This window comes from Phyllostomus hastatus, unplaced genomic scaffold (genome assembly GCF_019186645.2).
Source record: "Phyllostomus hastatus isolate PE091 unplaced genomic scaffold, TTU_PhHast_1.1 phas_scaffold_345, whole genome shotgun sequence".
Taxonomy (NCBI): domain Eukaryota; kingdom Metazoa; phylum Chordata; class Mammalia; order Chiroptera; family Phyllostomidae; genus Phyllostomus; species Phyllostomus hastatus.
In genome coordinates, this window is record NW_025334024.1 from 4,554,572 (window position 1) to 4,580,654 (window position 26,083).

Genomic DNA, 26,083 nt, shown 5'->3' on the forward strand with positions numbered 1-26,083 from the left:
TACACCTGATCCTCTGGCACACCTCTTCCCAGCCACAGCCCAGCTCCTGTTCTGCACTCCTGGCCAAACACCCGATTCCTCCCCAGGCCGGCCTCCCTGACTTTTCTTCAGAATCACCAGCTTCTCACTTTTCCAGACTCGGTTTCCAGTCCCTTCCCCAGTTCCTACTCCAGCTGTCCCAGCATTATTCTTTTCCTTCCCAACCGCAGCTTCCTGCTTGCAGCTGCCAGAATGCAGCACTGACTGCTGGTCCCACCTACACCTCCGGCCCCGCCCAGTCCCTGGCCCCGCCCTTACCCGCCAAGGCCTACTCACCCTCTATGGGGTGAGTTGCTATTGGCTGACTCCTGCACAGGACTCCGCCCCCTCAGCCTCCACTTCTGCGATTGCGGCAGATAGACGCCGGTCAGAGCTGTCCCCTGGCAACGGGGCTGGCCGCTTCAGGGGAAAATCCTTGGATTGCCCAACCGGAAAGCGGAAAGCGAATCCAGTCGGTGAAGTTGGGAAGGTGAGTCCAGTTCGGTGACGACGGGAGGCAGAGGTGGCTTGAAAGCGGATGTAGGGTTCAGGGGCACTGGCCCTGGTCCTGGAGCAAAGGTGCCCGGAGTCCAGGGCCCTGAACCTCCCTGGCTACCCATGCCTCCCGCCCCTAGATGAAGGAAGGTTGGGGGCGAGGGCGGGACAACTTCGAAGAATGGAGGGTCTTTCCTTGTGGTCATTCAGGTCAAAAATCACCCTGCACCTCCAGCCTTTCGTGTGCTGGAGATAAGAGGGGCCCGCAGGTGTATCCCCAGGATCGAAGTCAGCTGTCCGGAAGGGGGAAGGGAGAGCAATAAAACTGGTAAAGACGTGGGAGGGACGGGAGCTTCTGCAGGAGGAGGAGTCAGGGGGGTTATGGTGGAATGTGTGTGGGGGTGGGGCGGGACGGGGTTAGGGGGAGGAGGGACCTTCCTTCTTGTATTCTGATCACACCGACCAGCTTTTCCCCAGGTTTAGTTGAGTCTGATCACTAAATGCAGTGCTAGATGACAGAGGACGAGGGAGCACTCTAGGCTCGCACCCCTGCAGAGGAGTCAGTGGGGCTCTCCGGAGGCAGGAAGCCAGCCTCGGGCAGGCCAGGTCACCTTTTCACCAGCGGGGACACTGCTACCTGAAGGCTGGCTCAGGCTCAAGCTGCCCTTTTGCAGAAGGGCTGCCGGGCTCGGAATGTGTCTATCCAGGTGAGGTAGTTGAACTCTTCCTAGAAAGGGGGTCCTGAGGGCCAGTCACCACTTTCAGGACAGTGGCCCCTTGGAGGTTGGGAGTTGGAGGTTGACCAGCCAGGGTGGAGAGCACCCCCAAACAGGAGCCGGTTGGAGAGGCTCGGAGAAGGGTTGACTGAATACCCCATCATGTCCGTTCAGCAGAAAAGGGCTCCTGGCACCCCACCCCCCACCCCCTGCCCAGCACTGAGGGAGTTTGCTCCTTCCAAGCTGGGCTGTTTCTCTTATTCCAAGGCAGAAACTCCACCTTTCCTTCATCTGTTTCTGTCCCTGGCTCCAGAAAGCAGAATCAAGTATCCTGTGTTATTACCTCATTAAATCCTCTCACCTCATTATAGGGTTAGTGGCACTTCCTCCATTTTACTAAAGTTTGAAAGGGCTTGGTGACTTGCCCCCAGTCATAAAACCAGGAAGAGTGAGAACCTGAACTCAGATTTGCCCCTCTTTGCTTATACCGTGACTCCAGGGCCCCTGTGCTGAGAGGCGAGTGTTGTGGATCTGATTCGGTGCAGTTTAGTGTAGGCTCCCCTCCTCTGCCCTGAGGCCCCACCTCCCTGGAAGCCAGGGTTTCTCACCCTCTGCCCTACTGACCTTTTGGGCCAGGTAATTTTTTGTGGTGGGGGATCCTCCTGTGCACTGTAGGATATTTAGCAGCACCCCTAGTTTCTACCCACTGGAGGCTAGCAGCAACCCCTTCCGCAGTTGCAACAACCAAAAATCATTGCCAAATGTCCCCTGGAGGACAAAACTGCCTCCAGTTGAGACCTGCTGGTGTGAGCAGTCTTAAAGTAACATACAGGTGTGTCCTCCTGAAAGAGAACTTGATATAAGTAACCTACAGAAGACTCAGGCCAGCAGAAGGTGGTTGTATGCTCAGTTTGCCAGGAAAAAGTCTGTCCTGCATTGTGAGGTGTGCCCGGCGCAGGCCTAGGAGAAAGCCATTGCTAGGGAATGAAAGTAAGCTTAGGAAATTGCATTTGGGGAGCAATGAGATGCACAGCAGGCCTTCGTGTCCTTTGCAAAATCGATGAAAGAGATTTCTGGCATGGTTAAAGCAGTCAAGGCTGGGATGGATGAACCGGGGAACTTTGTACCATTGCTGAAACTTCATCTGGCCTTGCAGAGCCTCTTTAAAAGGAAGTGGGGTTGTCCTTAGAGCTGTTTTGAGATGCATCCCTTCCCCAACGCCCTGCAGACTAAGAAAGGTGGGGCAGAGGTAGGGGCCTGTTGTTAGAGGCTGCCCCTCTTCCCTTAGGCTTGAAGCTCCTACTTGAGGCTACTGCACACCCTTCTCCTTCCTACTAGAAAAACTGGGGTAGCCCTGGGCCTTTCCTGGTATCTCCTCCTGGCCCTGCCCAGTGCCTATCCCCACGTGATGGTCCGCACCTCTTCTGTGCGTTTCCGCCCAACTTGGCTGCTCGCCCAGCTTGCTCCTCCTCTCAGCGTCTGGGCACTGGGAAGCCTGGCCAGGCTGCTCCATACTGATTTGTTTTCAGACAACAGTGAAGGAACCTATTTCCAGTGGGACAGAGGAGGTGGGGTGGGCTGGAAGAGGGGCTGATGAGAGCCCCCTTGCTCTGCAGCCCCTTCTGGTACTTTCCCCACACCAGACCCCGCCTCACTGACCTTGGTGTTCACCCCACACATTTACTCACCGACCCCACTTCCCAGGTGAACCCCCAGTGGGTGCCCGGAGACCCAACAGGAACATGTCTTGACTCCCGTGTTCTCACCCGAACCACACCGATCCCTGCAGCACTTGTTTGTCTTTCCCTGTGAAACAGGGCACTCCTGCAGGTCCAGGCCTGCCTGAAACTTCTCTGTGTCACCTGCTCTCTCTGATGGGCCAGGCCCAGGAGATGCCGGGCTGTTTATTGAAGGAATAGATGCGTGTGCTGATATCAGGAAGTGTCCTGCGGGAGGTGCCCCTGAGTGGCACAACCCCTGGGTGCAGGGATCCCACAGTCATGGAACATGTGGAGACTTCTGAGCAACGGCATTGAGATGTTGGCAGCCTTTTAGCCCCAGTCAGTAAGGCAGAGGGTGAAAAACCCCTTAACAAGGCTGGTATCCCCCTAGGAGAGCATATCATTGGTTTCGAGCAGAGAGGAAGCTTTCTCAGGATCCTGGGAATCTGAGGTGAGATGTTTAGATGTCTTCGTGTTTTTTAAGGAGAAGTCGGAGGTGGTGGTGTTTTGAGATCTCGTCCTTGCTGTAGGCTCTCGCTGGCGGCTTCTGGGCTTGTGTTCTTTGGGTTGGGGTGAATCGCTGCCTTGTATGTGCTGAGTCCCTGCCATGGCCTAGGCCTGGTGGGCTGTGGGCTACAGAGGTGAGGCATCCTGGAGCCATCCCACTGTGAGTGGTAGAGGGGGAGGCATTTATCCAAAGAGCCCCTGAGTACTGTGGGCCCATGACAGCAAATCCCATAGGAGCTGAACGTGGGGTGCTCAGGCTTTCTCAGGACCTGGGTCAGAGCAGCCGCCTGGGATTTACCCACGGGAACCCACAGGGTAGTGGGAAAATGGGTTGGTCTGCCTGAGAGACCAGCAAGGAATGACACAGCGATTGGACAGGCACTTCCCCATGCCTGCGTGCACGCCAGGTTGGTGTAGGGGCTGGGCAGGTGGCTGTGGGGCAGTCTCTTTTGTGACTTTCAAATTCTGGCCAACCAGTTAGGCATGAACCAGAGTGCTGGGGTGGGGGATGGGGAGCAAGCAGAATGCGCAAGGATGGGTGTGTCTTCGTTTCTGTGAAGGCAACAGTCAGTTCTAGGAAAATCACAAGTGCTGGGTGGTCTTGGAACCCGAAGGCCGGGTTTGATGGTGAGGCGTGCAAGGGGGCCAGGGAGGGCCAGCCCGCTGAGCCAGACAAGGGGCAGAAAGGAACTGCCCAGAGGGAAAGGCGCCTGATGCCCCAGGGGGACTACACACAGCCTTGACCTCGGGAGCCCGCCTGGGGTGGGTGCGGCCTCGAGAGTTCGGCTTTGATGTGACGCTGTGCTAACGTCTCAAAACCCTTTCCCTCCCAGGTGCTGGGAAGATTTCATCTCTTCCAGCATCTAGGTAAGTCGTGGGCCTTCTCACGTCACAACCTTTAGGTGCTTTAGAGCAAGTGAAAAAGTATGACCGTTGGTATGAAAACTCCATCTGAGAATGGAATGAATTCACTAGGGTGCATTTTCATCCGTCTACCCTTTTCAGGGTTTCAGCAGAATAGCAAGATAGGACAAATTTTTTGCCGACCTGTCAAATTAACACAGATTTTGAGTGATTTGAATTTCCCCGGGGTGTGTGTGAGTGTGTGTGAGTGTGTGTGAGTGCGTGTGTGGTGGGGAGTATGAACCTAGAAGCACTTTTGACTAATGCCCTCATGGTTTGCCAGTGATAGACGCTGTGTAGACAAAGAGAAGACCACCGAGCAAGCTCCCCAAAGAAACCCCACCCCCCCATTCCTGGTAAACACCAGCAGGGTGGTGTCCTTCCTCATCTTAGCCCCTTTCTGTTCTTCCTGCATCTTTGTGAAACATCATTGAGACACCCAGTCTCTGACTCGCAGCCAATCCGGACTGCACCCTCCCTGCTGCGACCCTCCCAAGAAGGCAGCTCCCACACTGTCCCAAGCCCCCCACGCTACCTCACTGCAGCAGCTTGGATGTGCAGCTTTGACCACACAGGTTCTCACTCATCTTTAGCCACTGGGCGTGGACGTATTTTTTATTCTGAGTTCTCCATGGCCTTGGGATGCTCTGTAACGCATGCTGCGCGTGGGATGTAGGACATGAACTGCAGAATCCGTGCTGTTAGTGCCCTCCTTCGCCCTTCGCTTTGCACACTGTCCTCCTCTCTGCTGTGTTTAAAAACCACATGCTGCCGTCTCATCTCCCAGTCCGGTCCTAAGTGATCAGGTTGTCTCTTGGGGCTCTTAGCAGATTGACCGTAGCAGACAGGTCTGCCTTGGCACGGCCGTTCGGATTGCACCCCTGGCGGGGACCATGAGGCAGCTGGTGCTGCCCACTGACTGTGTGCTAGAGATGAGGAGAGCCTCGTGCAGGCTGGACCTTGAGCCCAGGGCCTGAGGTTTCCTTCTTGGCTCTTCGCCTATGAGAAACCTGAGCGTGGAAGCATTTAGATCAGACGGCCCATGAGTGATAGCCCTGAACTAGGATGCATAAGCCCTCGTTTCCAGCCAGCCTCTGTGAGTGTGCCACAGTCTGTCTCCAGGGAGCCTTCTGCTAGAGCCTTCCTGTGCAGGGCAGATGGTCCCCCTGCCAGGATGGCAGAGATAAAAAAGATGAAAAAAGTACAAGGAAGCTGGAGAGGGTATAGTGAAATTGGAACACATGTGCTTTGCTGCTGGGAATGGAAAATGGAAAATGGTTTGGTGGTTCTTCAAAAGTTCAGCATCAGATTACCATAGGACCCAGCAGTCCCGCTCCAAGGCCTGTCCCCTCAAAATGTGAAAGCGGACACTCAAACAAGTACACGTGAATAGTGCTGCCATCAACGTGTGTATACAAACACCCAAAAGGTAGAAAGAACTTAAATGTCTGCCCACAGATGAATGGATAAACCAAATGTGGTACCTTCACACACTGGAATATTGCTCAGCCACGAACAAGAACGAAGTGCTGACACCCGCTGTAACATGGCTGAGCCTTGGAAACATTCTGCTGAGTGAAATGAGCCAGTCACAAAAGAACACATGTGTATGACTCCACTTACATGAGAAGCCCAGCGCAGGCAGATCCCACAGAGGCGGCACACTAGTGGCTGCCAGGGGCGAGGGGGAGTGGGCTGGGGAGTGACTGGTGATGGCTACGGGGTTTCTTTAGGACGTGAAGGAAATGTTCTGAAGCTCTGTAGAGGTGGTGTTTGCACAAGACCAGGAATGCGCTAGATGCACTGAATTCTGTCCTTTAAAACGGTGAATTTCCTGTTAGGTGAATCTCACCTCAATAAAAGGAAAGGAAAGATCCCAGCGGTACCCCATTTCCCCTTGAAGTTTTTTTTTTTAATAAGGAAATAAAGTATTTTTTTAAAGATTTTATTTATTTATTTTTAGAGAGGGAAGGGAGAGAGAAAGAGAGAGAGAAACATCAACATGCGGTTCCTGGGGCCCATGGCCTGCAACCTAGGCATGTGCCCTGACTGGGAATCAAACCTGCGATGCCTGGTTTGCAGCCCGCGCTCAATCCACCGAGCTATACCAGCCAGGGCTCCCCTTGAAGTTTTGCACAACTAGGGCTCAATGGGCCTGTTGTTCACTCTCTGAGCCCTTGAAGGTGGCCTGGCCCTCCCTCACTGTCCCGTGGGAGCCTATTGACCCTGGCGTTGACTAGGTTTGTGGGGTGCTTGTCTCTCTAGCAGTTTCACCAATGCCAGTTTCCAGGTTAAGTTTTAGGATGAGAATTAAGGAGTCACAGGACTTGCCCCTTAAGAGATTTGTTTCATTTGAATGTGCTTTCTCCTTTGAGCCCACGGATTTGTTAACGGTTGACCCCTTTCTGTAATGAGGTCTGTGACAATGAACAAAGGTCATCAGATGTCACCAGTGGTCACCTGCCTTTGGGTACTAGTCACCGCAAACCTTCCTGAGCTCAGTGGCTGGATAATTCATCTTGTTAAGTTATCACAAGGCAACAATCATCCAGGCAACAATCTCTGGGGTAGGGCTGTGATTATTGCTGTTTTAGAAATGCGGAAATGGAGGCACCGACTTTCTCTAGCTTGTCCATGCCTACACAGCTAGTAGGAGGCAGAGCCATGATCACAGAGGAAAACCTGTGAGATGGTATGTTCCCTTTGCCCATGGTATTTTCTTTTTTTAAAAAATTTACATTTCCTAGCCCTGGCTGGCGTAGCTCAGTGGATTGAGCACGGGCTGGGAACCAAAGTGTCCCAGGTTCGATTCCCAGCCAGGGTACATTCCTGGGTTGCAGGCCATAACCCCCAGCAACCGCACATTGATGTTTCTCTCTCTCTCTCTATCTCCCTCCCTTCCCTCTCTAAAAAATAAATAAATAAAATATTTTTAAAAATTTACATTTCCTTTCATTATGAGTGACATTGAGCATTATTTCTAAGGTACTTTTTAAAAAAAGATTTTAATTTTTTTAGAGAGAGGGGAAAGAGAGGGAGAGAAACGTCAGTGTGTGGTTGCCTCTTGCACACCCCCTACTGGGGACCTGGCCTACAGCCCGGGCATGCGCCCTGACTGGGAATCGAACCAGCAAACTTGTGGTTTGCAGGCTGGCACTGAATCCACTGAGCCACACTAGCCAGGGCTGAACATGATATTTTCAAAGATGTTGATTTTATTCAAATACATGTATGTGATCATCCAGGCAACAGATTATTTTCAACTCAGGTTTTTTGAAAAATGAATATTTAGATTAAAATGCTGATTTTTCCCCCCTACCTTTTAATTATATTAGCTTGGGAACTGTGCTTTAAAATAGAGAAATCTAAACTGTTTGGCAGTTATGAACATGTTCTCAGAGATCATAGAAATCAGGACCAGGTTGTCACACTTGTTTTTCTTGGCTATTAAGTTCCATCACGTTGAAACAGCATCACATAGCTCTGGTGTGTTTTAACCGCATTTTGCAGCTAAGTCAATATTTATTAACTTGATCGTATAATTAGCAATGTTTGTTTTCCATGATTATGACATTTTGATTCTTCTGTCTAACTTGCTGTCTTTCCCCTCCGCAGAGAGCCCTGGCAGACACGAGGAAGGATGGGGAACAATGGGAGCTGCTCAGAGCCGAATGTTGGTTCGCAGTTTCTCCCAGAGGAGCGGGCCGAGGTGGACAGAGTGTTCGGGGCTCTGTCGGAGAAGAGCAGCTCAAGCACCTCACCCAGATCCTTCTCCCTGAAGGCACTGAAGGCAAGAGCATGGTGGTCATCGGTTAATGTTTAGTCTAGAGTCCGTAAACTACGGCCCATGGGCCCAAACCGGCTTTCCATTTCTGTAAGACTAACCTTTAAAAAGCTGGTTTTCTGTAGAGAGCCAGACAGGAGCTCCTTCCACCTCTGCGGGCCACTGTGGCCCCGGCCACAGCGACGCTGCTCTGCCCTCAGACCACGCTTCTGACTTGAGGTCGGACGAAGGGCCGGCCCTGCTCCCCACCCCTGACCATTGTCTCCTGACTGCCCTCCGGTGACAGACCGGGATTCGTGGGTCCAGTAACCTCGAAGTTCAAGTGTCTCTTTGCCTTAAGGATGTGTAGGCGATTGCTGTCCTAGGAATCCTATGGTGCTCCTAACAGAATAATGTTTCAAAGTCAAGGTTCCCCTGACAAGGAGTTAAAACTTCCTGTTTCCCCAACTTTTCGTCCTGTTCCATGGGGCTTTTAACTGCCTGTCCTGAGTGCTCAGGCTGAGGCGAGACACTGGCAGAGAGACGGCACCAGCCCATCATGCTGGGCCGTGGGAGGGAGGCATCGTGGGAAGGCACTTTAGTGCCTCCTCTTCTTGGAACAGGTGGAACGGGAGCTGATGGACCCTGGGGGTCCCCCAGCATGCCCACTCTGTACGGATGAGCGAACTGGCCAGGGAGGTCGTGTGGGTCACGGCGGTGTGGTATATGTGTGTGTGCACAACTAGAGCCACCCTGTCGGCCTGGCCCCCTGGCACCCTGGGGCAGACGGACCCAGCCCGGCCGGTTAAGAGCTCGACTGCAGAGTTGGTGGCAACGTGCGTAAGTGTTCATCGAGATAGATATGGGTAAAATTGATCAGAGAACCTTGGTGACTGTATAAAGTTTCCTATGAAAAGGAATTTAAGATTGCTTTTCTGGTAGAATTTTGAAAACACCAACAGAACTAGAGATGCTTTTTCTGAGAAGTCAGGTGGGAAGCAGCTTCATGAAATCTTGGAATACCGACGTGTCACGAACGGTGTAGGCGGAGCTGTCACCGGAGAATCCAGTAACCTACGATGGACGTTCGTGATTTGCTTTCTCTCACCGTTTGTTTTTAATCCCTGGACCAAATCTGGTCTGATGTTGATCAAAAGGAAAGCAATATTTACAGGATGTAATTGGCAAGACAATAAGAACTAGATTTTAAATTTAAATAAAAATTAATTAAAAATGCATATCGAGCACAAAGAACTGAGATAAGAAATGAAAGCTGGCTTAATGTATTTGGGAGTCTGCAGTATAGAGACCAGTTTAGCTATAAATAGACATATGCACCATCTGTTCCTACATTCAGACATGCAGAGGGCAGCTGTCAGTGTAGGATGAAGGAGATGGTCTAAGCAGAGCGAAGGGCAGGTGCTGGCCACAGGCAGGGATGACACGGCCAACCTGGGGAGACTGGAGAGTTTGGAGATAGGGGAACAGATTGTGGGAGAACCTGGTGGCCAAGATGAGCCTCGAGCCAGGTCATGTTATGTGTGTGATGTGGTGTGATGCCTTGGGAGGGGGAGAGGGTCCACGTGGGGAGTTAGGGAGGCCGTGTGCCGGCGGAAGCGTCCTGGCGTGGCCGTGGTTGGCCTTGGTCCCCTTGTCACCATGTTTAACTTGTACCCCGTCTAGCCTTTTCTCCTGCTTGTCCTCCACAGAGCCACATTGGGGAAGCTCTCCCCCCAGAGATGGTCATCAGACTGTACGACGGCATGCGGAGGGTTGACGTGACGGGACAGGCCAAGGGGCCCAGCGGGAGTGTCTCCCGGGAGCAGTTCACAGTGGCGATGTCCCACCTGCTGAAAGGGAACTCCAAGGAGAAGAGTCTCATGATCCTGAAGATGGTTTCTGCCACAGGTGGTCCTGTGAAAGCAAGAGAAATCCAAAAGGTAGAAAGGCCACGAGGACCAGTGCAGCCACCCCAAGTAGTCTCGGTGTCCTCAGGTGGGGGACGTGGGGTGGAGGCATCACAGAGCTGTCCAACTTTGGGGAACCCTAGATCACTTAACTGGTTGAGGTCAGAACTCCTGGACAAAGGCCTTGGCAAAACCAGACTAGCCACTGGTGTCATTAGAAAAATGAGTAACTACCTAAGTTCCATTATCTTTTCCCACAGAGAGCCATTGTAGTTGACATTCAAGAGTTAAAATGCTCTTCCCCTTCTTGATATGACATAGGTCACCGTTCATGGCAGAAAGGTCATTAATGGTAAAATTGTGATCTTCAAGTTTACAGAGGATCTCGTTGGCTCTGTGGCGCACGTGCTGACCCACAGACAGGAGCTGAGAGGCTGGACTCAGAAGAAAGCCCCAGGCCCCCCGCCCAGGGCCAGGGTCCTGGCTGCTCAGCTGTTCTCCGAGATGAAGCTTGCAGGCAAGTGCCCTGCGTGTGCGCGATCGCGCTGAGCCCTGGGTGGCCACATGGAGTGGCCCCACACTGTCCCAACTACCGTAGCCTTTCGGTAAAGTTCTGAAATCTGCAAGCGTGAGTCTTCCTCCTTGGGGAGACTATTTAGATCGTCTAATTTGATTGGCATATGACTGCTCATAGTATTTCCTTATAATCCTTATTCTGCAAGGTCAGTGGTGATGTCCCCACACGTACTGCTGACTTTAGTCATTTAAGTCTCCTCTTTTTTTCTTGGTCTGTCTAGCTAAGCGTTTGCCTGTATTTTGTCGATATTTTCAAAGAGCCAGCTTTAGTTTTGTGGGTTTCTCTGTTGTTTGTCTACTCTCTATTTCGTTTACTTTCACCCAAGCCTTCTGTTTCCTTCCTCCTGCTACCTTTAGGTTTATTTTGGTCACCATTCTAGTTTTTTTATTTTTTAAAAGATTTTATTTATTTATTTTTAGAGAGGGAAGGGAGGGAGATAGAGAGAGAGAGAGAAACATCAATGTGCAGTTGCTGGGGGCCATGGCCTGCAACCCAGGCATGTACCTTGACTGGGAATCGAACCTGGGACACTTTGGTTCACAGCCCGAGCTCAATCCACTGAGCTGTGCCAGCCAGGGCTATTTATTTATTTTTAGAGAGAGGGGAAAGGGATTAGAAAGAGAGATACATCCATCAGTTGCCTCTCTCACACACCCCCACACTAGGGACCTGGCTGGCACCCGGGTGTGTGCCCTGGCTGGGAATCAAACCAGTGAGCTTTTGGTTCGCAGGCTGGCACTCAGTCCACTGAGCCACACCAGCCAGGGCATCTTTCTAGTTTTTTAAGCTCGAAGGTAAGGGTAGTGATTTGAGATTTCTTCTTTTTTAACATAGGCTTTTGTGACTATAAATGTCCCTCTAAACACTGCTCCCATTGCTTCCTGTAAGATTCGGTATATTGTGTTTTTGTTTTCACTCATTCTCAGAATTTTCTAGCTTCCCTTATGATTTCTACTCGGCCTGTTTGCCATGTGGTGGTCTGTCATTCAATTTCTGCAGGTTTGTGTGTGTCCCAAATTGCCTTCTGTCACTGGTTGATAAGTTTATTGTTTTGTGGTTGAAGAACATATGTTACATAATTGCAGTCTTTTTAAATTTACTGAGTCGTGTTTGATGATCTCACATTCAGATTGTTTTATGTACACTTGAGAAAAATGTGAATTCTGTTATTGTTGAGTGAGAAACAGTATATGTTTAAAATTTTTTAAGGTTTTATTTATTTTTAGAGAGAGAGGAAGGGAAGGAGAAAGAGAGGCAGAGAAGCATCAATGTGTGGTTGCCTATTGTACACCCCCTACTGGGGACCTGGTCTGCAACCCCAGGCACGTGCCCTGACTGGGAATTGAACTGGCGACCCTTTGCTTCATAGGCTGGAGCTCAATCCACTGAGCTACACCAGCCAGGGGTAAATTTACTTGGGGTTTAAAAATACCCTCTGGGGCATTTTTGTGCAAGGTAGACTTGTTTTATACAAGTGTTACTGTTTTATTATAAAGCTGGACTTTTTAAATGCAATTTGAAAATTGCATTTAAATTTGAAAAATGCAATTTGGGTTATATTTCAAAACTTCATTTAAGTGAGGTATTCAGAACTTGGAAAGAATGACATAATGTATATCAAGTGCCCCTAGTTTGTCTTCTGGTGTCACCAGTGCATCACCTTCACTCTCAGTAGGTAAGGGACAGAAAACGGGATGATAGATGCCGCTTCGACACTGCTGAGCACAATTTGTAGTTAATGAAACCTGTTCTTCCTGATAAACTTGAGGGGATCCAGGTAAGTTACCGACCACTGCCTTGACTCGGCCGAGGACAATGCGTTCTACATCCTTTGCAAATGACTTTGCTGGGGCCAAAGCCCCGGACCAGTGGCTTTGCTTGGAACTGTTGCTGAGAGTCCCGGGGCTCGCCAAGGGTGTGGCTGTCTCTCCAGGGCCTCTGCAATGCAGCTGGGAGGGGAAAACAGCAGGAGTGCTGACGTTAAATTGTTTAGACTCACGCCATCCAGCAGATGTGATTCATGCACCAAAGTAACACACACGTGGAATTTTAAGTATTCTAGTAGCCATATTAATAAGAAGAAACAAGTGAAATTGACTAATAATACGTCCAAAATATAATTTAACATTGGCAATCAGTCAATCAAAGAAGATTGAGATATTTTTACATTATTTTTTTCCATACCAAGTTTTTGAAACTGGGTGTGCATTTCCCACTTGTTGCTGCATGTCTCAGTTCAGACGGGCCGTGTGTCGCACGCTCAGAGGCCATGCGAGGCTCCCGTGTTGGACGGTGCAGGTTTCGGCGAGTAGATAGAAGAAGACGTAATCACCCGCTAATACTGTTTTCCCCTCCCCTAGACGGCAAGAAGCTGCTGGGGCCTCAGCACCTGGACTGTGACTGTGACCCAGCTGTGATCGAGGACTGGGTGTACAGGGTCCACCTGGTGCCCACATTCCTGAGTGTGGTCATCCACAGAGGCTTCCTCCTGCAGTCGTCCCTCGATCTGGCCACTCTGGTCCCCCAGCGTGAAGTGGACCGGGGCCAGGAGTTTGAGAGTGTCCTGGACGTGCTGTCGGTCATCTATGTCAACTCCCACCTGCCCAGGGAGCGGCAGCACCGCTGGCACCTGCTGTTCTCATCCAAGCTCCACGGGCACAGCTTCGCACAGCTCTGCGGGCGCATCCCCCGCCAGGGGCCCTGCGTGCTGCTCCTCGAGGACTGTGACGGCCACGTGTTCGGTGGCTTTGCCTCCTGCTCCTGGGCGATCAAGCCTCAGTTTCAAGGTAAGACTGGCTCGGCCACCGAAACCCAGGGGTAACACAGCACGTGTTAGGTGTCCCGGTCAGATGGCTGCAGCATGGGGGCCTCTGAGCCCGGACTAGGGGCACAAGTGTCAGGAAGAATGTGTGCATTTCTTTTATCGTCTCCTCCAAGGGCTTGTCTAGGCGACTTGGGGGGAACGTGAAACGTGATGCTGCTCTGTGGTGGGTGAGCGCTTCACGGATTGCTTTCTGATTCTGACAATGGGGCCGGGTAAGCAGGACAGGTGTGCTCACCCCAGATACTAGGTTTATTAGATGGTGCCAGGTCCCGGCCGTGGGAGTGGCGGGGCTGTGGGTGCCTCATGTGGGGTTCTTTCAGATGGGGTGTCTTCTCTCACGGGATCATCTTCCTTCCCTAGGACCCCCTGTGTGTCTGCTTTGCTGCTTCTGCCATGGTTTTTGGCTTTGTGGTTTTGCTGGAGTTGGGGAGTTTTTGTGGGATCTCCAGTGCAGCGAATGAATAGCTCTAAGCGAATTATTCCCCTTCCTCGGGGAAAATGCTCTGGTAAACATTTTTAAAGGACCATTGTGGAAAATGCCCACGTGCTGGGCAGACTTGGGTGAAACTGCCTTCCTAGGGTCTGCAGTCACTGCCTGTCCCACGATGTGTGGCCCTGCTGCCTGAGTCTGTGTTCTCGGTAGAGCTCCTCGGGGCCAGCAGCTGTGACATGAAGGACTTTTCCTAGTGACTCTGAGAGACCAAGTGCAGTCCTGCTCTCACTCCCATGGGCCCAGTGAATTCTGGGCAGGGGTTAATACCCTCCCTGGCTGGGTGAGTGGAAGGGAGGAGCCAGGGACCTGAGAGTCAGAAGGTGGAGGGGGGAGGCCTCTTGGGCGGAGACTGTACTTCCTAACCAGGTGGTCCTCAGTTCCCACCCATTCTGCCTGTGTCCCTCCCGCCTCCTCTCGCTGCCTCGCCCTCAGCGGTGCAGTGCAGCTGCCTTCTCACTGGCCTCTGCTTTTAGTCTTGCCCCCTCAACCCATTTGCCATATCCAGCTCTTCTCCTGGAAACCCTTTAACAGACCATCCCCCAGCCCTCAGGGTGGTGCACCTTTTATCTCTCCTGTCACCACCCGCTCCGGTCCCCCTGCCATCTCTGCTGAGTCCCACCGAACTTCCTGCGGTTTCCAGAACAGGCTCTGCTCCCCTTGTCTCGGGTTTGGCATGTGCTGCTTTCTCCCTCCTCCACCTGTTTGCATAACCAGCTTCTTGTTGGGACTCAGCCCAGGGTCACCTCCTCCAGGAAGCCTTCCCAACCACTTGAGGGCCATGCGCTCCCTGTGGTCCTCTGTCAGGCTGCATGCATACCTCTGGAATCATTCCTGTCTTTCCTCCGCTAGGCAGAGCATCTGTCAGCGGGGGAGCCGTGTCCAGGTGCAGGGTTGCCATCACTGGAGAGGGTTGAGCAGCGGTGGCAGCCCCTTTGTCCAGGAGGGGTGGACGGAATCATGAGAGGAAGGTTGGGTACCTCCTTTCTGGAGATCCTACTATTTCTAGGATTTTATTTTCTCTGGGTGTTAGAATGTTCCAGATCATAAATGCAGGTGCTGTTACCAGCTCTTTCCCACTGTGTCAGAGGTCCCCCAGACCACCCACACGTCAGTGATTCACTGGCAGCACTCACGGACGCAGCATAAAGCTGTGCTCACAGCCACGGCTCATTTCCGTGAGAGGACGCAGAGCGAGACCAGTACAGGGAACAGCGTGTGGGATGAAGTTGTGGGGTTCCCAGCATCCGCTCCCAGAGTCCCCTCCCTGGGGAGTCATGCAGGACGTGCTGACCCCCCAGCAACGAGCTGTGATGACATCGTGAAGTGCTGTCCAGCGGAGAAGCTCAGTAGGGACTCGGCGCCCAGGGTGTTATTGGGGGCCGGTCACGTGAGCACCCTCTGCCGGGCTCGTCCCAACACCCCAGACTCCCAGGGGAAGCAGGCATTCGGCACCAGTCCCTCTGTTTGCACGAACAGTTGGGCCCAGGGAGCCACTCTGGTCAGTTCTGGGGGTGGCGGGGACCCTCCTGAATTCCAAGCGCCCCAACACCAGCCGAGGGCCAGCCTTGGAAGCAGGCCTTCCTGGGGCCACGGCCTCGGGCCTGCAGCAGCCCCACTCTGCACACCCACCGTTCCTTGTCACGGCGTCCCAGGGAGTGGCGCATCCTCCCCGCCGTGCCGCTTCCAGGCTTTATGGGAGTGACGAGCCAGCGGCTCTCTCTCTGTGTGGTTGGAGGCTGTGTTTTAGAAACAGGAAAAAAACCCTGAGAATCACTTTTACAGACAAAACATTCACTTCTTCCAGCTCCTTTAATATTAACTCCAGGTTAGTGCTGCTGGGCCTAATGTTTTATTAACATGCAGAATTCCTCTTCCTGAAGAACCGTGGAAAACATGCAGTTACCAAGTTCCCCAACTTGAGTTCATTCTGTTCTGAAATGCGGGCTGGAGTTCCAGCAGAGGGCAGCCTTGCACCAGAGTCGGGTCAAAACCAGACCCGACTCTGAAAGCGTTCTTGTCCATAGGTCTTGGAAACAATCCCTTTTGTTTGAGACTTGAAGTGACCGACTCAGGGTCACTTCACTTTTGCTCTGTCTCTGTGGTGCAGATGACAGGCCTTGGCTTGGGACTGAACCCAGAGCCTCAGCAGTCCAGCCCTGGTCCTGGGCAGGGTGCTGGTTTCAGCGGGCCTTGGCTCCCCGGAATTATGGGAGACGGTGTTGTGGGAAAGCAGGGTGTAAGCTGTGTCCCAGCGGGGGTGTCACATATCGCTGCTGTGAGCATTAGGCGGAGCCTCACCATTGGCATGACGTTTTTACAGGTAATACTGACTCCACAGGTCCTCACGCCTCGTCCTAGGAAGACTTCCCTCATGCGGCCTCCCTGCTGAGGGCTGGCCCACTGAGGGCCTAGAGTGGGGTCCATGGCAGCTGAGGGGCCTCTGCTTTGTGGCCCCATCGCCTTGCTTAGCGTTGGGACCGAGTATACATTGGCTGAAAGACAGCCTTGGGGTTGCAAAGCAGAGTGATGCCACGCCCAGCATTGGGGGCAGCAGGGTGGGACCAGGTAGCTCATTGCTTCTAAAATCCTGGAGTGACCGCCAGCCTCCTTGCTCCTCAGTTAAGGGGGCACCTGCCTCTCCTGACTGGGATGCATTCTTCTGATGGACAGCGAGCAGAGTCCCCATCTCTGCTTCTCTGGCAAGAGCGAAAAAATGTCCCCAGCAAGCAGACGTCGTTTTATTTTTAGTTGTCACTCTCACCCTCGAGCCCTCAGCTCATCCTCCAGGGCCCTGTCTTCTGTGCCGCCTGGGAACCACCCACGGGTCTGCGATGGCTGAGCCCCCGGGTGGGTGTGAGCTCAGGGCACATCTGGAGACCCGTGTGACGGTCCTCGCCGCTGTGCCTTCAGAGCAGCGGCTTGTTTGCACCCCCTGCCTCTCCCTGTGCGGCTCAGATTGGTGATCCTGCTCGTCTGTGCTCTGGTCATTTTCAGGGGACGACAGATGCTTCTTATTCTCCATCTCGCCCCGCATGGCTGTGCACACTTGCACGGGCTACAACGACCACTACATGTACCTGAATCAGGGGCAGCAGACCATCCCAAACGGACTGGTGAGGACTGGGGAAGGGCCGGGATGTCCCGCCTAGTGGCGTCCATCCTGGTGGTGTGCCCAGGCTGACACTTCCCGACACCTCAGGGGCACTGCGTGCATTGGGTCATGCGGGCATGCCATGTTCCCTTCATTCTGCCTGGGTTTCCCAACTAGGACAGAATTTCTCCTGTGGAAGGGCGGAGTCTCTCTTGGGGTGTTTTGGTGTTTTGTGTGCAAATGGTGGATTTGACCAGTTTTCTTGGTGATCAGATGGTTGGCCTATGGCCTTCATTGCTGGACATGTCATTAGTGTCAGACCTGTCACCAGGCCCTGCTGCCCTGCCACTTGTCTGGGGGAGGAGCAGGGGGAGGGGCACGCCCAGGGCTAGGCGCCCTGGACCCATGGGGAGCTGTCAACAGTGACTCACAAAACAGTGTGCGGAGCTCCAGCTGGGGTGGCCATACCTCCTATTTGCTCTGTGCTCCAGCCTGGAGGCTGAGCTGCAGGAAGAGGAGGATGAGGGCAAAGGCCAATGGCAGGCAGAGGGGCTGGGGTGGGAGAGGGGGCAGGGTGAGGTAAGGGGCTGCGCCAGGCACCCATGTACACACACACCAGCCCAGCACCTGCAAGCCAGCTAAGTGTGGTGGGAAGTGGGTCTCTTGCCAGCACTGTAGCCAGTTTTTTTTCTCTGCTTCTTAACAAAACACTCGTGGGAACTTCCAGCCCTGTACTTGCAGAGCCAGGGGCCAGGAAGGCCGGTCCCCCGCGGCAGGATGGAGAATGTCCCCCTGTGCTCCTTTCCAGGCTTTTGTGTGCCTCCCCCGGGGCTGCCTGGGGACCCCCCTGGACACCTCCCAGAAAGGGCAGTTTGGTGACTACAGGGGCAAGGGCTTTGGCCTCAGGAGCAGCACCCAGTAGGTCCCCAGGAATCACCAATAATTAGTCTGAGGGAGAGAAGCAGCTCTGAGAATCAACTCTATTTTCTTGCTTTGGTCTCTTGTTCAAAAGTAGTTCCAGGCCATCCGGGACACGAGGAGGCACCCGGACAAGTGATCGGGGAGGAGGAGCAGCAATTCTGTCCTCATCGCCACGAGCTTAGAGCCAGCAGTGTGGCGGGTGGTGGCGGAACAGCCCTGCGTCGCCCCCTGGTCTGCTCCCTGTTTCCTCTCCTTGCGCCACACTGCGGAGAGAGGGGCTCACGCCCTCAGCCCAGTGCCCTGGCCTGTGTGGGACGAGTGTCCCTGCCTGCAGGGTCTCTGTCACCGCGTTCTCCGGGCCCTGATGGTGTGCCTTCTCTGTCCTCTGCTGTCAGCCAGCGCAGCCCCATGAGAAAGAGCTGTGAGCTGGGAATCTGGACCCCTCGATGATTATTCTAATAACTTGTAATGGGATATATAAATTACCCCAATCTATATATTTCAGAGTTAAAAGAAGAAAATTACAATCATTTCTCATCCACCCTCCTCTCAGACTGGCACCTAAGGCTGATGTGGGCTTGGAGGCTGATATCCAGGCCGAGGAGGTGCTGATGGCCTTCCCTTCGCAGGGCATGGGCGGGCAGCATAATTACTTCGGGCTGTGGATCGACGTTGACTTTGGGAAAGGACACAGCAAGGCCAAGCCCACGTGCACCACGTACAACAGCCCTCAGCTGTCAGCCCAGGAGGACTTCCGGTTTGAGAAGATGGAGGTGTGGGCAGTGGGAGACGCCCCCGAGACGGAGCCGGTGAGCATGGGGCCGTTTCTCTACTTTCTCGGCCTTACCCCTTTTACTGGATGGAAGCGTCTAGAGACAGTTTATTCCAAGTTTGTTTCCATCAGCTGTCATTTTCCGTGGACACTCTCAGCTGGCCAGAGAGGTGCCAGTGGGTGCACAGCAGAGTCCTGTCGGGGTCACCGGGGTGAGGGAGGGGGTGGCGGGGGATTAGCAGGATGAACCGCCGGGGAAGTGGGGCCTGCCCAACGTGGGAACTTGGGTGGGTGGGTGGCCCGATCTGCAAGATGTGGAGAATCGGGGTGCCTTTTCGTTCCGTGGTTCTGCGGTGAGCCATCGTTGGGCCTTCTGCACCTTGTCACCCCCTTAGGATGGCACGCCAGGGTAGGGGAGCGTCAGCGAGGGAGCCAGGGTCCCCACCACGTTTCCTTGTGGCCCCAGTGGGATATCAATCCACGCTAGTAAGCTCGAAACCAGCACAGCATCGCTGCCTGTTCTGTGCTGCACGTCACTGGTCACTGAACTCACCCACTCCCCTTTCTCCCAAGGCCGCCAGCAAGAAGAGCGTTCTCGATTCGAACCCTGAGGCCCAGGTCGTGCTGCTGATCAGTGGGCACACTCGCCACAGCGATGGGCTCCGACAAGTCCCCGACCAGGAGTGAGGAGGAGCCCGGAGCACGACCCCCTGGATGAGAGCACACAACTTGCCCACCTTGTCCCCATCCTGTGCGCACTGGCTTTGACACAGAGCTGCACTGGCCATGTCCAGGTTGTCCTGGACGTGCTCAATGGGGACAGTAAAATTCCCCTGATGATTAGCGGATATACCTCCCAGGTAACCTGAGTGTCAAATCAGCAGCTTAGCTCTTACACTTTGTTAATTTAGACCACTGAAATGCAAAGACACGGAGACATTTGGGACCTCTGATGGAATCAGCATTTGATGGGCATAGAGTTCTTGTGTATAGGAGGTTCCCCTCGCTGGGGGTCTCTCAGCTTCTCGCCAGGCCTTCCCAGTTACAGTGCCTTGACTTCCGTTTTGACTGGTAAAGGACAGAGGCGTTTGAATGGGAATCTCAATGTTTTTCAATGTGTTAATAGGGGGAAATAGTCGAAGATTTTGGAGCTAAAAGTGGCACTGGTTTTCACTAGGTGTTTATGATAAGGTCCGTATCTGCCTTCTCGGCTGTTTTTAAAGGAGTCGGTGCCACGAGCAAATGGGAAAATGAGACGGAGAGGCAAAGTTGGGTTTCTGTTGCTGATCTAGTGTGGGGATGTTTGGAGGCCCTGTGTGGCCTGTCGCATACATTAGCGGTGAGGGGCTTGCAGCACGGCCTGGGTTCCCGGCCTCCAGACTCGCCCCTGCCAGGATCAGCTCCCTGAGCAGTGCTGTCCCCACAGGGGAGGGCTGGCGGTTCCACAGCCTGGGCTCTCTTTGAACACACCCCAGAGGTCCTGAAATGCTGGCAACCACTTAGGTGGGCTGGGCTTCCGCGGGGTGGGCTGGCGAGCAGAGCTGCCACCTCCCAGCCCTGAAAGAACTCTGTAAACACACTGAGAATCCCCTCCTTCAAGGAGCTGGGGGTTCCTCCCTCAGACGTATACCTCATCCTCCTGTCTTTTGCTATGCACTTGGACCTTTGATTACAGAGTTTGCTCTGATTACAAGCCATAACAAACTGAGCTGTCTGCATTTTGAAGTCTCTACATTTTCTACCAGGAGGCTCATCACCTTTGCACTTAGCAGTGCCCTTGACTGAGCAGGAGGGTCCTGCAACGCAGCCTTCACAAGGAAAGCACACACTCAGACAGTGTGTGGAGGGTGTGCAGGGGCAGCAGCGTGACACACACAGATTCAGTCATGGTTGATTTTCCTTATGAAAAGCCAGTTTAGCCCTGGTTGGTGTGGCTCAGTTGGTTGGGGGTTGTCCTGTGAACGAGAAGGCCACCAGTTCGATTCCCAGTCAGGGCTCATATAAGAGGCATCCAGTCAATTTTTCTCACATTGATGTTTCCCTTTTCTCTCTCTTAAAAGAAAAAAAAAAGAGAGGCCAGATTATCAAGCTTCTCGGGGATATTATGTGATTTCTTAATTGGGGTAGCAGTTACAAGATTTGGGGATCCTCAGATATCCTTACCATAAATCTGAAGGGTCTTAAATCTTCAGTTTATTGTGGAATTAAAGAAATTAAATAAATACAGTTAAATATCTCCTAATAAAAGATCCATTGGTGTCTGTACCTCGAGTGCCCTTTACTGCCACCTCTGCCTGTGGCTGTCAGAGGGGCTTCGTTTTATCTGGGTGCCTGTTTCCTACCTCGCCCTTGTTCTCACGAGACTGCAGATCACAGATGCAGACAGGTTTCCGAGGACTGCGCACTTACAGGAGGAAGGAGGGTGCTCAGTCCATGTGTTCGGGAACCTGGGGGTGCTGCCCTGGCGGTGGGCCTGCTGTTCTTTCTGGGTGCACAAACCCCTAGGGCGCCAGACGTGGTCGGGCCCTGGCCTGCTGCACCGGGCCCTGCCTGGGACCAGGAGACCCACGATGCTCGTTTTAACAAACGTTCTTTTATGGAGCAGGAATAACAGTTCTGGTTGGAAGGACCGGCGGTCTCTCCATAAATGAAGACTCAGCACTCAAAGAGGTGCCAGAAGGAAGAGGTGCAAAAATGCAGCTCCTGATACGAACATGGCTATTATTTTTCCCCACCATATTTTTTAATGGAAAAAATTACCATATGTGTACATGGTTAAAAGAAAAAGGTCAAAATATTAGGATATAATTTGAAAGGGAAATCCTCCCCGCTGGCCCCTTCCTAGCATTTCCCTCCCAAGAGGCGAAGCACTCCTGATAAAGCCACGTCGGTCTCCTTCCGGAGTAACTCCGCACACTCAGCCTGGTTGAGTTTTACGCTCCAGTGCATCCCTCCCTTCTTATTGCGGGGAGATGGCTCAGTATTCACCCGTCTGTTTCCCTCTGTTTTCGTCCACTGTGTAACGTCCCATTATATGGAAGCGCCATCATTTCCAGCGTTCAGCCATCCCCGTGCACGGAACGTTTTGGTTGCAGCCCACTGGCTGCAGTGAGTATCCTGTGTGTCTGGGCGTGATGTTTGTCTGGAGGATAAACCCTTGGAGGCTGAACTGTTGGATCAGAAGGTGTGTGAATTTCTATTTAGATATTGACAGGTTAACCTTTTGAGCTCAATTTATACTTTTAACATACTAGAGTGCTTGTCGGCTACATTTGCACCAACACAATTTAAATTTAGTTTTTGTTTACCTAATAACATGAAAACTGTAACTTTATTTTCTGTTTCTTTTATGCGTGACGGAACAGCTTCATTTCTCAGAAGCCAGCTGTTTCGTATCCTTCATCTAGTTTTCCAGAGTGTGGGTCTTTCTAACTGATTTGCAAGAGTGCTTTTTTTGAATGAGGCAAGTTAGCATTTGATGTGTATGGCAAATATTTTTACAGTTTGTTCAACTTTCTTTTTCTTCACATAAATTTTGCATTTTATGCCATCATATTTGCCAGCATTTCCTTTTAAGTCTTCTGAGACTTGAAGCTTTTCTTGACTTTGAGATAAAAAAGTCCCTCTTTTACTTCTGTGCTTTCTATTTTTACACCTACATCTTCAAACCATTCAAAATGTATTTTAAAATACACTTCTCTTACCCCAAAGCAAATTCCAGTACCTTCTATATTACATGGTATGTCTCTTTCCCACTGACTTAAAGTGCTACTTCTTCATTAACTGAATTTCTGAATGAACTTAGATTGCTGTTTCATATTTTAATCACTGGAATTTTAGGATAAAAAGATGTAAGAGCTATTCCCCTATAACTACTGTTTTTCAGAATTTTCCTTCATATGCTTGCCTGCTTATTTTCTGTCACCTTTGGGAGCATTTTGTCTACTTCTAAAAAGTTTGGTAGTAGCATTTTTGAAATAGCATTAAATATAGATTATGTAGGCAGAACTGGCTTTTGGTTAAAAATTTATGATTCTTGCTATCCAAACTACGTAAATTTTTGTTGTCATTGCTGGCACTATAAGTGAACCTTCCCCTGCCCTAAAATGATTGATTGAACATAGAAAAGCTCTTGATTTCCCTACATGTTTTTATCCAGTTGCCTTGCAGAATTCTTTCATCCAGTGGCTCAGTCCTGAGCCTGCACCAGGATCCTCTGGAGGACGTCTTCAAATGCAGACTACGGGGCTCCACACCTGGAGTTTGATTCAGTCTGTCTGGGAGGAGGGACCCAGGAATTCATATTTCTAATCAAATTCCCAGGTCTTGCTGATGCTTTTGGTCCCGGGACCTCACACTGAGAACCGCTGCTGTTTACAATTCTTGATCACCTCTGAATTCCCTGGGAGTTTGCAGGTGGTATCATTTTTTTTTTGGTCTGAAATCTTTATCTTTGTTTTCATTTTTGAACCATTGTTTTTGTTCTGCTTTTTGAAAGATATGTCAACATATTTTTCCCCAACTGCTTTAAAGCTGTCTTTCTGCTGTGTTTCAGCTTGCGGGGTTTCTATTTCTTTTCTCCCAGCTTTACTGAGATGTAATTGACATAAACTGTTGTGAAAGTTTAAGGTATGTGACATGTGATTGCAGGTAATGTGATTGCATACCTGGAAATGAAGATAATTTCCCCAGTCTTCCAATTTCTAGACCTCTTATTCCTTTTTCTTGATTAATAGTATCCACAAATATTTTTGAGAACGTTTAAAAGAAATCTTTTTAAAGAGATGTTATATATTTACTTTTAGAGAGAAGGGAAGGGAGAGAGAAAGAGGGAGAGAAACTTCACTGATGTTCAGTTGGTTGTCTCTCGCACACCCCCAACTGGGGACCCGGCCTGCATCCCAGGCATGTGCCTTGACTGGGAATTGAACCTGTAGCCTTTCGGTTTGCAGGCTAGTACTCAAACTACTGAGCCACACCAGCCAGGGCTATTTTTGAGAACTTTAAAAGTATAATACATCCTCCTTATTTCTGACTGTAATGGAAATGCATCTAATCTTTTATCATTAAGCTTGACACTGGCTGTGTAGAGATATTTCACATATATAAATATTTTCATGTAAAGGAAGTTTCCATTTGTGTTTATGTTATTAAAAGTTTTCTCTCAGGAGTAGATGCTGAATATTATAAAAAGTTTTTAGCATCCACGATTTTCTTTTTTAGGGTTATTACCAGGAATAGGGCCCCACACACTGAGCTAGGTGTGTGTTCTCACTGTCACCTGCCCGGTGTGCGAGCTCAGCTGGCCCGCCTTGGGACTGTTGCAGCGATGTGTGTAAGTGGCTGGTGGTTTCTAGTTCTGTTTTGTGTTGGTCAGATTTTGTGAAAGTCATGCTTTAGTTTTAAAATTCTGCTAGCTCTACAAAAATAATTTAGAACTTCTCTCTTCTCCGGGTTCTAGAAAATGCAAATGAAAGACATTCTTCAAGTGTGGGTAAAATTCACCTGGTACATTTTGATTTGGTAGGTGAGGACGGGGTTAACTTTTGATGACCTTATTTATTTGTTTTATCATCTGGGTTGTTTTTAATCAATACTGGGATCAATTTTGATAATTTTTATATTTCTTTCCTAAATTTCTATTTTATTTAAGTCTTCAAATTAATTTATATAAGATTGACTAAAATATTTGAAATCTTTTGTGGGTTTTTTTCCCATTTATTTATTTCTAGACAGAGGGGAGGGGAGAAAAAGAGGGAGAGAAACATTAATGTGTGGTTGCCTCTTATGCCCCCTATGGGGATGTGGCCCACAACCCAAGTATGTGCCCTAACTGGGATTCAAACCAGTGACCCTGGCTTGCAGGCTGGTGCTCAATCCACTGAACCACACCAGCCAGGGCCTTTTGTGGGTTTTGTCTCATGTTTTCTTTTCATTTTTCCTAGATTATGTTTTACCAATTTTTTAAGTTAATTTTGTTTTCATATTTCCTCCTAATTATGCTTATTTTTGTCAATCTCAAACCTAAACTTTCAACTGCTCATTGCTAGTATATAGAAATGCAAGTGATTTGTTTTAACCTTGTATTTTATGGCTTTACTACACTTACTTATTTGTTCTACAAAGATTTTTGTTTAGGTTCCTCGAGATTTTCAATATAGACAATATTGTCATCTGTGAATAGGATCGGTTTTATTTTCTCCTTTCTATTCTCTCTTTTATGCCTTTTATTTTATCTTTTCTTGCGATATTGCACTGGAACACCACTACTATGTTGAACAGGAGTGGTGATGTTGGACATCTTCGCTTTGTTCTAATCTTATGGGGAAAGCATTCAGTGTGATGTGAGCTGTAGGGTGTGTTTTCTTTTAGTAGATGTTCTTTGTCAGGTTGAGGATGTTCTTTTGTATTTCTAGTTTGCTAAGAGTTTTTCATCATGAATGGGGTTTGAATTTTATCAAATGCTTTTTTGCTTTAGTTAATATGACCATGTGGTTTTCCTTTCTTAGACTGTTAATATGGTGGATGACACTGATTTTTGAATATTGAACTGGCCTTCTGTTCTTGGGTTACCCCTCCTGGGCATGGTGTCTTGTACTGTTTGCATGTGGCTGGATCCAATTTGCTAATATTTCATTGAGGATTCTTGCATTTGTGTTTAGGTATGTTGGTTTGTAGTACTGTTTTTATCTGATTTAGGTATCTTAAATGTTTAGTAAAATCTACCGGTGAAACCAGATTTCCTTTTTGGGGAAGAGTTTTAAATACAACTGCAGTGTCTTCACTGGTTATAGAACTTTTCAAATTATCTCCTCTTTGGTGAGTTTTGGTTTTCAAGGAATTTATTTCCTCTAACTTGTTGAATTTAGTATTCCCTTCTTGTTGGAATATCTTGAGGGGGTTTATAATGATAAACTATCTTTCATTGCTAGTATTGGTAATTCTTTTATTTCTTTGATAAACCTTTACACAGACTGATACCTACTGATCTTTTCAAAGAACTCACTTTTGATTCTTTTCTTCTATTTCTGTCCATTTCACTGATTTCTGCTTCTCACTATTTTTATTTGGTGAATGTTCCTCTGCACTTGATGGGTGGAGTGTTTTATATGTAAATCAATCTAAGTTGTTCAATGGGGCTCCAGTCCACTGTACCCTTGATGAAAAGGTTTTCATTTGGGTATGGTTTGGTATCTCTGTGATATTGGGCTGGCCAAAAATTCATTTGTTTTTTTCCATATGATGGCTCTAGTAGCACTTAGTTGTCTTTAACTTCATTTGAAACAATTTTGTTAGATTGTATTGTGACAGCTGTCATATCAGTGTGCATTAAAAAAACTTATCAAAATTGGTGAATTTTTGTGTAGCCATTTTA

General features: G+C 50.2%; 1 protein-coding gene across 3 annotated transcripts; it reads left to right on the forward strand.

Moving 5' to 3' along the window:
* The first annotated feature begins 393 nt into the window (after window positions 1–393).
* MEAK7 (MTOR associated protein, eak-7 homolog) lies at window positions 394–20,973 on the forward strand. Of its 3 annotated transcripts, none has more exons than XM_045818992.1 (9): window positions 394–508; window positions 4,291–4,324; window positions 7,976–8,150; window positions 9,833–10,063; window positions 10,403–10,547; window positions 12,968–13,393; window positions 16,919–17,037; window positions 18,566–18,745; window positions 19,282–20,973. In XM_045818992.1, the coding sequence occupies exons 3-9, from the start codon at window positions 8,001–8,003 to the stop codon at window positions 19,393–19,395; spliced, it is 1,365 nt and encodes a 454-aa protein (XP_045674948.1). In that variant the 5' UTR covers window positions 394–508; window positions 4,291–4,324; window positions 7,976–8,000; the 3' UTR covers window positions 19,396–20,973. The 3 variants fall into 3 exon arrangements, with proteins under 3 accessions (XP_045674948.1, XP_045674950.1, XP_045674949.1); XM_045818993.1 differs by lacking the exon at window positions 394–508 and adding an exon at window positions 3,374–3,401; XM_045818994.1 differs by lacking the exon at window positions 4,291–4,324 and having other exon boundaries at window positions 419–508.
* Window positions 20,974–26,083: the final 5,110 nt, after the last annotated feature.